Source organism: Dromiciops gliroides, chromosome 2 (assembly GCF_019393635.1).
Source record: "Dromiciops gliroides isolate mDroGli1 chromosome 2, mDroGli1.pri, whole genome shotgun sequence".
Taxonomy (NCBI): domain Eukaryota; kingdom Metazoa; phylum Chordata; class Mammalia; order Microbiotheria; family Microbiotheriidae; genus Dromiciops; species Dromiciops gliroides.
Genome location: NC_057862.1, coordinates 399,418,235 through 399,431,584, shown reverse-complemented (window position 1 = coordinate 399,431,584; position 13,350 = coordinate 399,418,235). Strand labels below are relative to the sequence as shown.

The 13,350-nt window shown below is 39.6% G+C and overlaps 1 protein-coding gene across 1 annotated transcript in view; it reads right to left on the bottom strand.

Moving 5' to 3' along the window:
* The window catches only part of LOC122741130 (liver carboxylesterase 1-like), a 36,871-nt gene extending 26,031 nt beyond the window's left edge, over nt 1–10,840 (bottom strand). The window contains exons 1-4 of the mRNA XM_043984254.1: nt 10,673–10,840; nt 9,044–9,186; nt 4,162–4,295; nt 900–1,053 (exon numbers count right to left, since the gene is read on the bottom strand). Coding sequence (XP_043840189.1) covers nt 900–1,053; nt 4,162–4,292 — 285 coding nt within the window. The 5' untranslated portion in view covers nt 4,293–4,295; nt 9,044–9,186; nt 10,673–10,840. The remainder of the gene's footprint in view (nt 1–899; nt 1,054–4,161; nt 4,296–9,043; nt 9,187–10,672) is intronic.
* Between the last annotated feature and the right edge of the window lie 2,510 nt (nt 10,841–13,350).

Genomic DNA, 13,350 nt, shown 5'->3' with positions numbered 1-13,350 from the left:
CAGAAAAGAGAGAAAAGATGAGATGATAGAGAGAAGAAATAATAACAAAGCAAATGGAGGGGAAAACATTTTTATCAATTTTTAATCAATTTTAATAAGTTTTTAGCAGTTTTTCAAATGCTACTTTGACCATGAAGCCTTTTTAATCTCCCAAGTAAATAAATATATAAATATAAAAAATGGCCTCAAACACTTGACACTTACTAGCTGTGTGACCTTGGGCAAGTCACTTAACTCTCCTTGCTCTGCAAAAATAAATAAATAGATAGCTAGATACCTAGCTAGATAAATAGATTTTTGAATGAATGAATGAATAAATAAATAAATAAATAAATAAATAAATAAGCAAGCAAGCAAACAAATAAATAAATTTAAAAATAAATTTAAAACAAATTAAAACAAACAAATAAATAAATAAGTGAGAGGATAAGATGAGTAAATAAATAAAACAATAAGTAGATAGATAAGTAGATAAAATAAATGAATAAACAAGCAAATAAATAAATAGATGATGAATGGATGGACTAATGAATGAATGAATGAATGGAGAGAGAGAGAGAGAGAGAGAGGAATAATATCCCAAGTCAGTCAGTAACCTTCCCCTCCCCTTGGGCCTCATGGAACTCTTTGTTCAGCACATTTTCAATACATTTAAATGTAATATTGTATATTATAGACATCTGTGTTTGGGTTTTTTCCCTCTATCTAAGTATAGGGACCAAAAATTTAAAAAACTTTGCATTTTTCCCATTACCTCAATTCTATGTACACAGTAGTCACTTAATACATGGTTGTTGGATAAATTAAAAAGTTAGATAGGTAGAGGAGAGGAAGGAAAGGAAAGACCTTATTCTGAACTGAATCCTTCTGAGTCAGGCTTGGTAACTTTGGAAGCTCACCAATGCTGAAACACTGACACCTCCTGCTGACTCTCCAAAGATGGTCACTGAGCCTGGGTCTCCTCCAAAATTGGCAATATTCTTCTGGACCCATTGGAGTGCAGCCACTTGATCTAAGTAACCCCAGTTACCCCGGGCATGTTCATCTCCAGTGCTGCAAAGGAGAAGGGACCAGAGGTATACCATGAATGAGAGAGAAAGAATGTCAGAGAAACAGCCACAAGTCAAGGACAGGGTCAATAACCACCCAGGCATGACAAACTTGTGATATCAGAAATAGTGAGTAATACTAAGCTTCCCTCTCTAGGTCTATTTCTAGGTCTAATCTAGGTCATATCCCACCTTGTTATTTTTACATATCTCTCATATATGTGGGTCCTATTTACTTACTAGCTGTGAGAAACTTTGGCAAGTTATTTAACCTCTGTCTACTTCAGTTTCCTCAATTATAAAATAGGAAAAATATCACTCACCTTATAGGCAAGGTACCTTATATATAAGGTAAAAATCAAATGAGGTAATATTTTTACAAAGCATTTAGCACAGTACCTGGCCCTTAGTAAGTGCTTAATAAATATTCCCTCCTCTTATCTTTTTCTGTTTCTTTCATTATATGTAAATTCTGAGCACAAGGAACATGTGCTTGATTTCCTGTTAACTCCATACCTCCACATTGCTCTCTGGGTGTTAACTGAATACCCCAAAAGGGTCAAGATGAAATCTCTGTTTTTTTGGTGCCCATCCCTTGTAGTTGCTCACCATACCATGCTGATGCCCAGAGTGATAACTAGCATGAGGAAAATGGTGGCTTGACTTACTTAGCCAACATCCAGGGCAGAGAACGTATTTCCTTCCTGGCAGTGTATAATGAAGGGTGAGGATGGGGAGCAGTAAGAGAATAACTTGTTCTCCTTTTGGTGAGCACCATAACCGTGTCTCAACATCTCAAGGCTTCTCTTTTTATAATGCATTTTTCTCTTTACCTCAGTTGCATTTTGCAGTGATGCAATTGCATCAATGCAATTCTCCCAAGACCACTATTCCCCCAGTTTCCTTGGGGTAAAAGATAGCGACTATCCACTTTGTACAACTATACCCACGGTTAGACTGTTCCCTTTACCACCACCACCCTCCTCCACAGAAACAATGATTTTTGCTCAAGGTGAAATGATTCCTACTTTGGGATCAGAACATAACATTTTTCTCATGTTTCTCCCCTGTCCAAAATGCCTTCTTCTGATCTTTTTTTGCTCATGTACCAAGTCTTCTGGGAAGCCTTTCTTTGCTACTACAGGCCACAGTGATTTCTCCCTCATCTGAATACCTATAACTCTTAGCAGAGTGCTGGAGTTGGAGTCCAAAAGCCACAGTTCATTTAATAACTTTTATTTAATAACCTTGGGTAAGCTGCTTAACTTCCCTAGGCCTCAGTTTCCTTATCCATAATATGAGAGGGCTATAGTATATGTTCTAAGGTCTTTGCCAGGGATATGATCCCACATAGCACAGATATCATCATATTGTTACTTAATTTTTTTCAAGTGCACCTTATCTTCCCAGATAAATGTTGACTTCCTCCAGCCCAAGAGATATGTCCAACATTTTTATATTCACTTCAGGGGTCTAGCACAAAGCTAGACACAGATCCTTGTATCCAGTACTTAGAATTAAATATGTCAAAAGGGCAGTTAGGTGACACATTGGATAGTGCTGGAGCTGGAGTCAGGAAGACTCATCTTTCTCAGTTCAAATCTGGCCTCAGACACTTACTAGCTGTGTGACCCTGGGGAAGTCCATTGACCCTGTTGGCCTCAGTTTTCTCATCTGTAAAAGGTAAACTGCCTCTGTGCCTTTGCCAAGAAAACCCCAAATGGGGTCACAAAAGTCAAACACAACTGAAATGAATGAACAACACAAATGGCAAAAGAACTACAATGTCTCCCAACAGAGATTACAAGTCCTCCACACTTTAATCTTAACTTTAAGCTTCACTCAATGGCTAGCAATGGTGATTAGACTGTCTGAATTTAGCTAAACTTCTTGGAACAATGGATTAATAGGACCTATCAGAATTTATATTACGCTAGCATTTTTTTTTCTTTTTCTTTTTTTTTTTTTAGTAAGGCAATTAGGGTTAAGTGACTTGCCCAGGGTCACACAGCTAGTAAGTGTTAAGTGTCTGATGCCAGATTTGAACTCAGGTACTCCTGACTCCAGGGCTGGTGCTCTATCCACTGTGTCACCTAGCTGCCCCTACACTAGCATTTTTTAAAAGCATTTGTTAAGCAACTATTTCAGGCAGAGATAAACATTTATTAAAACCTACTATTGTGCCCTCCAGTTCCAAAAGTCCCTTCTGCTTATTTTGCATTTATTCTTTATTTTGTATTTATTCTGTTTATAGACATGTTTTCTCTTCCAACAGAATGTATCCTTTTTGAGGGCAGGGGCTGTTTCATTTTGTCTTTGTGTCCTCAGGGCCTAGCAGTATCTTAATAAATGCTCATTAATTGATCAATGTAATGAATAGCAAATATTCAATGCAAACTCTTAATTCAGTGATACTCCAGACTATGTATCACCAACTATAGCATGATAAGATTATAAATTTAAAATTCAGGGACCTTAGAGGTCATTTAATCCAACTACCTCATTTTACATGAGGTAAATGAGACTAGAGGAAGTTAAATAACTTGCTAATAGAGTGACTGAGGGCAAATTGGAACTCAGATCTCCTAATGCAATGCACTTTCTTCACTACTTCATTTAGAGGATAACAGTGACATTGGCAATAGTGGTCGAATGTTGATGATAATATAGACAGTAAGCCACCATCAGTGACTTCAAGGAGACTATATTAGAGAAGAAGTCAAACAGGACCCATGTGCAGGCCAGGTTCCAAAAAAACACATGAACACATAGAAATGGTCTCTGGGGGCAGCTAGGTGGCGCAGTGGATAGAACACCGACCCTGGATTCAGGAGTACCTGGGTTCAAATCCGGTCTCAGACACTTAACACTTACTAGCTGTGTGACCCTGGGCAAGTCACTTGACCCCAATTGCCTCACTAAAAAAAAAAAAAAAAAAAAAATAGAAAGAGAAATGGTCTCTGACAGAAGAGTCTAGTACATTCATCTGTCAAGGCTTTTTTGAAAGTAATTCCCATAGGAGAATCATAGCATTTCATATTTAGATAGTGCCTAGGGCAGGTTCATATTGCTCAGTGTTATTTCAGGTGAGTTCTTGGATGGTAGTTCTTACCTATAGAAGCCAAAGATTCCCAGGCGATACTGAATGGCCACCACTACAACATTCTCAAGGGCTGAGAGGGCCAGCCCATCATAGGTTGATGCAGCACCCACCAAAAGACCTCCTCCATGGATCCACACCATCACCTGGGGAAGGAAGGAAGAATCATATTGGTTATAGGAGCCTCAGGAGCTTACTTACTCCAGCCCTACTTTTAGACTTATGAATTAATACCTAAATCGATGAGTTAGATGGTGTACCCATAGGTCTACACTCGTAGAATTGGAAGAGCCTTTAGTCTAACCTCCTCATTTTGCAGATAATAATTGATGCCCTGACAGGTTTAATGACTTATTTAAAGTCACAAAGGCAGTGTTAGAGTTTGGATTTGAACCTACATCCCTTGCTTACAAAGCCAACATTATTTCCACTAAGTCAGACTGCTTCCTTGCAGTGATATCTAGGGAGTCAGTATGGTGGAGTAGAACAGGCACAGGGCTAGCAGCTGGGAGATTTGACTTCTAGTCTTAGCATTCCCACTAACTTATTCTATGAACTTAGATAAATTGTCCCCCCCTCTCAGTTCATTTTATACCAAATAGAAAATGAGAATATTTGTGCTAGGTGATCTCCAAGGTTCTTTTCAGCCCAGACATTCTGATTCTGAGTGTCCTCTGATGGAAACATGGAAGCAAAGTTGTTTCCAGTAACATGATTCACAATCAGCTTCTCCTGTTACCCCCCCCACACACACACAAAAAGTTACATGTGACACACTTTTAACTTTAATCTGGTTGTTTAATGTTTTCTCCATTGCTTAGATCTAGACAATCTACAAAACAATTGATCACATGGCGCTTTGTAGCATTTGTGACTTTCCGAAGTGCATAAAAATGAACAACTGGTCTTTCATTAGTCAGGCCTGAGCAGGCTCTAGCACACCCTGGGATAGAAAAAAGGAAGAAATACTTCCAGGGAGTAGTCCCTGTTTCAGTGTCCTTCTACCACACCCCTGAATCAGTTGCCTGTCTGTGAAACTCTACTGTAAAATGATGGGAAGTAATAAAAAGAGACAAATAATGCAGACCTTAGTTCTATGGACCTTATTAATTGGAAGAGAACAACACTGGTGATGAAGGAAAATGCTTCCCATCAAGTTTGTTAAAGAAATCTAATGTTTTAAAAAATTTCTAGACATAATTTGTGGGAAATTTATTCATTTTATTAATAAGCCAGCATGCTTATTAATACAAAGATGGTCATTTGGCCATCTCTCTCTTAGACCAAAAAAAAATCATGGCAGTGGGCTCATGGTTTATATGTCCTTTTGAAGAGGAGTGTTTCTAATTGGTTAACAATTAATGAGAAGTATGCCTTCCCAAAGAGGAGTGAACTTACTCCAAAGAGGGCTGAATGACATCATATCACTCTTGGCCAGAGAGATTAGCCTTATCTCCAGAACACCTCCAGTCTTGGGAAATCTAGACAAAGAATTGATATTCCCCACCTAAGCCTGAGGTAGTTGGGTGGAGTAGCAATACCAAGAATGAGAATAATTTTAACCTGATCTTTCATCAGCCCTTACCCCGAAAGAGTGGATAAAAATTTGAATGGGAAGCACCAGCAAGTCCTCTTTCTCACTGATTTGCATATGAAAGTTATGTGGGTGGGGATGGGGAGAAGCTACTGATCTAATGCATGAGCTTTAAACAGAATCAAGAGACCAGGTCTTACTTATTGGTGGAGGAAATGAAAATACCTCCCCTGGAGAAGATATAACTTGGGATAAGGGTGGGAGTATAATTGCTGTCTTCAACTATTTAACAACCCACCTAGTAGAATAGATGGAGCATGATGTATAGATAGAGAGCTGGCCTTCAATCTAAGAAGACCTGGATTGAGGTCCTGCCTCTGAAATTCTGGCTGTGTGACTCTAGACAAGCTAAGATTATAAATTGAAAAGAAGGTGCTGACCAACAGAAGTAAAGAAAAATTCCTTATCTGTAAATTCTCTTTACCATAAATGTCAAATAATTCAGCTGGCCTGAACCAGGTTAAAATACAATTTGAAAGGGGCAGCTAGGTGGCGCAGTGGATAGAGCACTGGCCCTGGAGTCAGGAGTACCTGAGTTCAAATCCGGCCTCAGACACTTAACACTTACTAGCTGTGTGACCCTGGGCAAGTCACTTAACCCCAATTGCCTCACTTAAAAAAAATATGATTGGAAAATATTTAACAAGATAACTATCAATACAATAGAACATGAATAATACTAACATTAGGAGAGGTAGGTGGTGCAGTGGATAGAGTGCTGCTCCTGGAGTCAGAATACTCATCTTCTTGAGTTCAAATCTGGACTCAGACATTTACTAGATGTGTGACCCCGGGCAAGTCATTTAACTCTGTTTGCTTCAGTTTCCTCATTTGTAAAATGATTCGGGAGAATTAAATGGCAAATAGCTTCTTGCCAAGAAAACCTCAAATGGGGACACAGAGTCCTAACATGACTGAAACGAACTGAACAACAAAATGTTAATATGTGGTGTTCTAAGTTAATTTATGGCCTGAAGTGATGTTTATGTATGTTTTAGTCCTATTTCTATTTGAATTTAAAACTACAGTTCTCTACCAAAGCAATCATAATTCTAGTCCTTATCATTTATCCTGTAGGATAGGGATGAGACTTTTTCTGTTTTGTCAGAGAAAGCAAAATTAATAATATTGGGGAGGAATCACTGAGAGATTTAGTTGCCTCAAGAAGTGGTCGGTTTCCCCTTAATGGAAGATTTTAAGCAGAGACTGAATGACCACATGTTAGAGATGTAGAAAAATTTCTTGTTCAATCAAGTTTTTGACTCATTATTCCCCAGGGTACTGACTAACTCAGATTCTGCGACATTGTCAAATTTCAACTCTTCCAATTGGTCAGTAATTACTGATGACGATGGTTATGATGATGAGGAGGAGGAGGGGGAGGAGGAGGTGGAAGGGGAGGAAGAGGAAGAAGAAGAGGGAGAGATGGATGGACGTTAGGCAACTCAGTATATAGAACACGAAGTTTGAAGTCAGGAAGATCTGAGTTCAAATTTGGTCTCAAATGCTTCCTGGCTGTGAGACTGCAGATATGTTACTTAACCTTTTTGCCTCAGTTTCCTCATCTATAAAATGGTGGTAGTAAAAGCATTTACCTTCCAGATTTGTTGTGAAGATCAAATGAGATAATAATTGCAAAGTTCTTAGCCTAGTGCCTGCCACAAAGTAAGTGCTATATAAATGTTAGCTATAATATTATCATTAGCGATGGTGATGATGATGATAACTAATATTTACATAGTACTTGCCATATGCCAGGCACTGTTCCAATCTCTGGAGATGGAAAGAAAGGCAAAAGATAGTCCCTATTGTCAAGATGTTCATAGTCTAATGGATGAGACAACATGTAAACAGTAATGTATAAAGAAGCTATATGCAGTATAAATTGGAAATGATCAGCAGAAGGGAACCATTAGAATTAAAGGGAATTAATTGGAAAAGGCTTCCTGTGGAAGGCAGGATTTTAACCAGTACCTGAAGGAAGCCAGGAGCCAGAGATGTGGAGGGATAATATTCTAGACATAGAGGACAGTCAGAGGAAATGTTGGGGCCGAGAGATGGAGGCCATTGTCCTTGGATCTAAGAGCAAAGTGGGGGAAGGGATTGTATGAGGTATAAGGAAACTGGAAAGGTCTGTGTGGGTGGTGGTGGTGGTGGTGGTGGTGGGATTATGAAGGGTTTTGAATGTCAAACAGAGGATTTTATATTTGATCACAGATATGTTAGGGAGTCATTGGAGCAGTTTATTATGTACAGAAGTGGAATGTTCAGATCTGTGCTTCAGAAGAATTAATTTTACAGCTGAGTGGAGCATGAACTGGAGTGGGAGAGACTTGTGACAGTAAGGCCAATTAGCAGGTCAGGAGATTATCTCAATAGATTTAGGTGTGAAATGATGAGGGCCTGTACCAGGGTGGTGGCAGTTTTAGAGGAGAAAATGAGGCTTATGCAACATTTGTTGAGAAGGCAAAATTGACATGCCTTAGCAATAAATTGTATATAAAGGTTGTTGTTGATTGTCCTTCATTCTCCAAGAGGAACATGACATCAGGGTGATCTCTTCCAGAGCCATCTGCATACAGTGGCCAGGATATATATCAGGACAACTGCATGTAGGTCCTGATGTTTTAAGACAATTGGAGTTAAGTGACTTGCCATGGGTCACACAACTAGTAAGATATCTGAGGTCAGATTTGAGCTCAAATCCTCCTACTTCAGTAGCCATCCTCTATACACCTATACCACCTAGCTGCCTCACATGGGGCTTACAGGTAGAATAAGAAGTGGGGGATGGCACCTCGATTGCAAACTGGGTGATTGAGAGAATGGTGGTACCCTTGGCAGTAAAAGGAAGTTAGGAAGAGGGTCAGTTTTTGGGGAAAGATGATGGATTCAGTTTTATACATGTGCCACTGGATCTTTGGTCAATCTCTGGATCTCAGTTTCCTTCTCTGTCAAGTGCGAAAAATAAAATTTGTCCCTAGGTTTGAGTGAAATGATACAGGTTGAAAGAGTTTTGCAATGGAAGGTATTGTACATTTTACTCTCATTTACCAGTAAGAGTTTCCCACCACCCTCCGAATCTGTATAAATAAAGAACATTGAACCAAAGAGAGAGAAGCTAAGTGTCTTTAAAAGCCCACACAGACTGACTGCTGAGAACCAAGGGAAAAATCAGTATCCTAACCTCCTGTTTCCCCATCTACAGCAAGGGCTCTTTATTCTCTTCTACTATATGCATGTAAAGACAATAAGTCACCAACTCTAAAGCCATAGTGAACCCCATCCATAGCCTCTTACAGTAACTTGGCCTTCTTTGATAGGTCAGCAGGGGTATAAATGTTTAGATATAAACAGTCTTCGGATATTTCAAGGCAACTTTTTCTTCCCGGTTGGTAAAAAGATCAGAGAGTAATTGTCCAGAAACTGGGTCCTGGGAACACCTGTGCAGTGAAACATTACAAAAAATCATTTATTTTCAAGATCATAGACATAGACTACAAAGAGACCTTAGAGATCATCCAGGTCAACTACTTCATTTGACAGAAGGGGAAACTAAGGTTCAGAGAACATAGTGGTCATCTACTAAGGGCTTGTTGATTAACAAAATGATTGACAAGTTCATACAAACAAGTGATACAGCAGGGACTTCTGGCTTCTGCCTCTAAACTCAATGCCCTAGTTCCTTCGTCCCACAGAGACGTACCTCTAGGAAATTGTACTTAAGGACATAGACTCAAGGATCACAGATCATAATGAGTTTTAGTGCAGGAAGGGGCATCAGAGCCATTTAGTCCAACCCCTTCATTTAAAGTTGAGGAAATTAAAGGCCAGAGAGGTTAAATGACTTGCCTAAGGTCACATGGGTTGGAACAGAGCAAGGATATTAACCAACCCAGCTTGTCTGATTCCTCCCCCAAAATCCTTCCCCTAATTCTCTAATTGAAAGGCTAACTAGGATTTGGCTTTGAATGATTTATTATTTTTAAGTTTATAATATGGACTAATCACTTTCAACAGACCTTGGGTAGGCCACTCCCTGTCTAGGTACCATTTTCTTCCTTCGGATCATTAAGGGTTTAAATGAGATGGTATCTAATGTCTGTTCCAGATCTAACATTCGATAGATCCCTTAGGCTTAGAGTCATCAGAATGGTAAGGAGAAACAAGGTTGTAATGAGAGAGACGGCCTGAAGAAATCAGGTATGTGCAGGGCCAGCCATGAGCATAAGTAATAAAAAGAAGTCTTCATGCCCTTTTACTCCACATTACTGCTTATGGGTCCTCCAATACCCTTGAGCTGTCCTTAACTTTCCTGGGGATCTGTTTTCCTTCTCTTGGGTGCTCTTTGTCTTCTATAGATGCCAGTGATCAAAGATCAGGCCCACCCCCTCCCACCTAAATTACCTGATTTAAAAAGGCTAAGGGATTACCAATGGCAAAGATTTTCTGTCTCAGCAGTCATCCTGGCATGAAGCCGCAGAAAGGTGAATATCATTGCCATTGTGCTTGGAAGCATTCCCTTTCAGTAGATGAAAGTCCAAATACCAAAGAGGCCAGGGGCAAGGCCTTCTAATTCCACAAAGGAAACAGACTGAGGAGCTCTCAGGAACACCAGCCTCATCTAGCAGCAGTTCTTATCTGTTTCTATTTGACTGTCATACCCCAGGGAAGGTCAATCATTTCACAGCTCTTAGGGGAGCCCACTGTGCATACCTGATAGGTTCCCCTACAAAGACCCTCGAATCCCTGACAGGGTTTAATCTTGGGGTGGGTAGGTTAAAGGAACAGGAATATTTCACCTTGGGTGAACCAGAGCGTTATGGAGCAATGTAAAAACCATTCAAAGAAAATAAGCATGATTCTCCATGTTCTCTTACATCTTAACTCCTCCCATCCCCAGAAGAAGCCTGAAAACTGATGGCTTACATGGGTGGGTAAGAGTGGTGCTCTTCACATAGTCCCAGGGCTCTGCAGGTTGTGGTGGAGTAAATCTCAGGGGTCCAAGAGGAGCTTTGGCAAAAGGGACACACCCAGGAAAACGTTGACAGTTTTTGTCAAATCCTTGTAGGCGCACAAGTTTACCTTGGACTTTCCATATTGAGTGTTCACTATAGGTGTTGATGACGTGCGACCTGAGAGAGAGAGAGAAGAGAGAGAGAGAGAGAGGGAGAGAGATAATGGATTCGGGAGATAACATAGTGGAGTTGAAATTCACTAGACTAAGTTTAGAGGACCTTAGTGCTATTTTCAAGTCTGTTTTTCAACAAGTTTTTTCCCTCCCCACCTCAAAAGTAACTTAATCTCTCTCTGTTTCTTCCCTGTAAGCACAATGCTATAATTCACACTTCTGCTGTGCTTTATAGTTTATAAAACATCTTCCTCACAACTTTGGGCATCAGGGAGCACAATTATAGCCACTTTGCATATGGAGAAACTGAAGTTTCTAATGGTTAAATGACTTCTAGATCACATAGCAGGATAATATCTTCTAAAAACCAAGGTCTGGGCATTTGTACTATGCCATAGCTTTCTCTACAAAGATTGGTTGATAGGAATGCATGAACTTGGGGGTATTTCTTCCCATGAAAATGTCTGCATTTATTTAGTTAATATTTATCAAGAACATAACATGTGCTGGAAATGAAGTATTACACAGATGAATAAGAGTTTCCTCAATGATCTTATACCCTAGTAGGAAAGATGCCATATATAAACAAATTCATTGAGGATGTGTGATTTTCCCAGCTAGGAAACTGCAAGGTGGATCTCCCTCCATTACTCATTTAGATAAGTTCTAGCATCTAATTTGAGGTACACAGAGTTCAGGTGACATGGGTAGGATTACACAGCTGGTAAATATCAGAAGCAGAATTTGACCCTAGGTCTTCCAAGCTATAAGAGTGACATTCTCTCCACCATGCCACATTGGCTTTATGTACACAGCTAATTAATACAAAATAAAATGAAATAAGGGGCAGCTAGGTGGCACAGTGGATAGAGCACCGGTCCTGGATTCAAGAGGACCTGAGTTCAAATCTGGACTCAGACACTTGACAGGTACTTGCTGTGTGACCCTGGGCAAGTCACTTAACCCCAATTGCCTCACCAAAAAAAATTTTTAAAAAAATAAATAAATAAAATGAAATATATAAGGAAAGATAGGAACAAAGTGCTACAAAAATACAAGTGAGGGAGAAATTATTTCTAGCTGGGAACATCAGAGAAAGCTGTTGGTTGTACCACACACTCCTAGTCACTTAAGTTCTCCAGGATTATTTGATTCCTCCTTTTCCTCATTACCCATGCCCAAATAGTCCACAAGATCTGTTAGTTCTTAGTAGGGGTGAGGTATTTTTATTAAAATGTGGATAATCTCCCTAGAGAGAAAGCCCCACAAGGGCAGGAACTGTGTATCTCTCTCAACACCTTATACAACACTTATCTCAATACATAGGAGACCTTCATTAATGTTTATTGCATCAGGATTTTATTTTATAACTGACTTCCCCCACAGAACAAGGCCTCCCTTTTAGAACTTCGCCTGTCTTTTCCAAAGGATATTAAAAAGAGAGGAAAGATAAACTTATTAATGATTATACACAGGTACATATAAGCAAGTGGACTCTGAATTTTTCCCTTTTCTTTAGATATCTAGGACATCATTTTTTTTTTAGTGGATTGTGGGGAAAACATGCCATATGTAACTCTGGTGTAAGGAAAAGTGCCTAGTTAGGGTTTTAGAACATTTGGCTAGCGGCCCAAAAGTCTTTGCTTTGATCCCATCAGATTTGTGCTTTGGGCTATGGAATTGTTCTTAGCAAGATTCTGATTTGTTAAAACTTGGAGAGGAGTCACACCCAGGATGAGGAACACAGATTGTGAGGCCTAATTGAGGAGGTTGCACTGAAGTATGGAATTGAACCAGATGGTACTAGTTGCAGGTTGCCTGGCCATTGGCACCTTTCCTGCTACCTAAACTTGTAAAAATGCTCCATAGCATTGAGCCAAGCAAAAGTGACTCAAGCGGTATCAGAAGTATCAGAAGTGGGTATCAGAAGACCTAAAATTAGTTAGAAGCCATGGGGCTTGACTTGGTATGGTCTCTCAAGTAGAATGGACTAGAGCTTGGGCTGCCCTGTTGACTCAGAGATAACAAGTCTATAGAGTAGAGACATGGGCCAGGAGAAAATAAGCAAAATAACAGGCAGCCCTAGTAATAAATGGCAAGGGCATACTAGACTGTATGATGGGATTCACAGAGCTCCTACAATAAGTTTGAGACCCAAAATCCCAAGTCTTTCAGTTCTTTCTCTTGACACTAGTCTATGCAGTCTATATGGGTATGATATGTACAGTAATACCAGTTACTCCCATAGAAAGTATCTCTACTGCTTGTATCTTTAAGAGACACAAGAGATTCTTGAAGAACTCAGTTGCTTAGCTGTCATTCTGGAGGGACTATTGAGTAACAGCTTAAAAGAAACTTGAGGATACAGAAAGAGATTAAAGGGCATTTTTTTTTTTGAGAGAACTGTTTTAATCCTGACCTTGGGAAGATGAAGAGAATTTTTAAAGGGCCACAAGGAATGTGGAATGTACCTGTG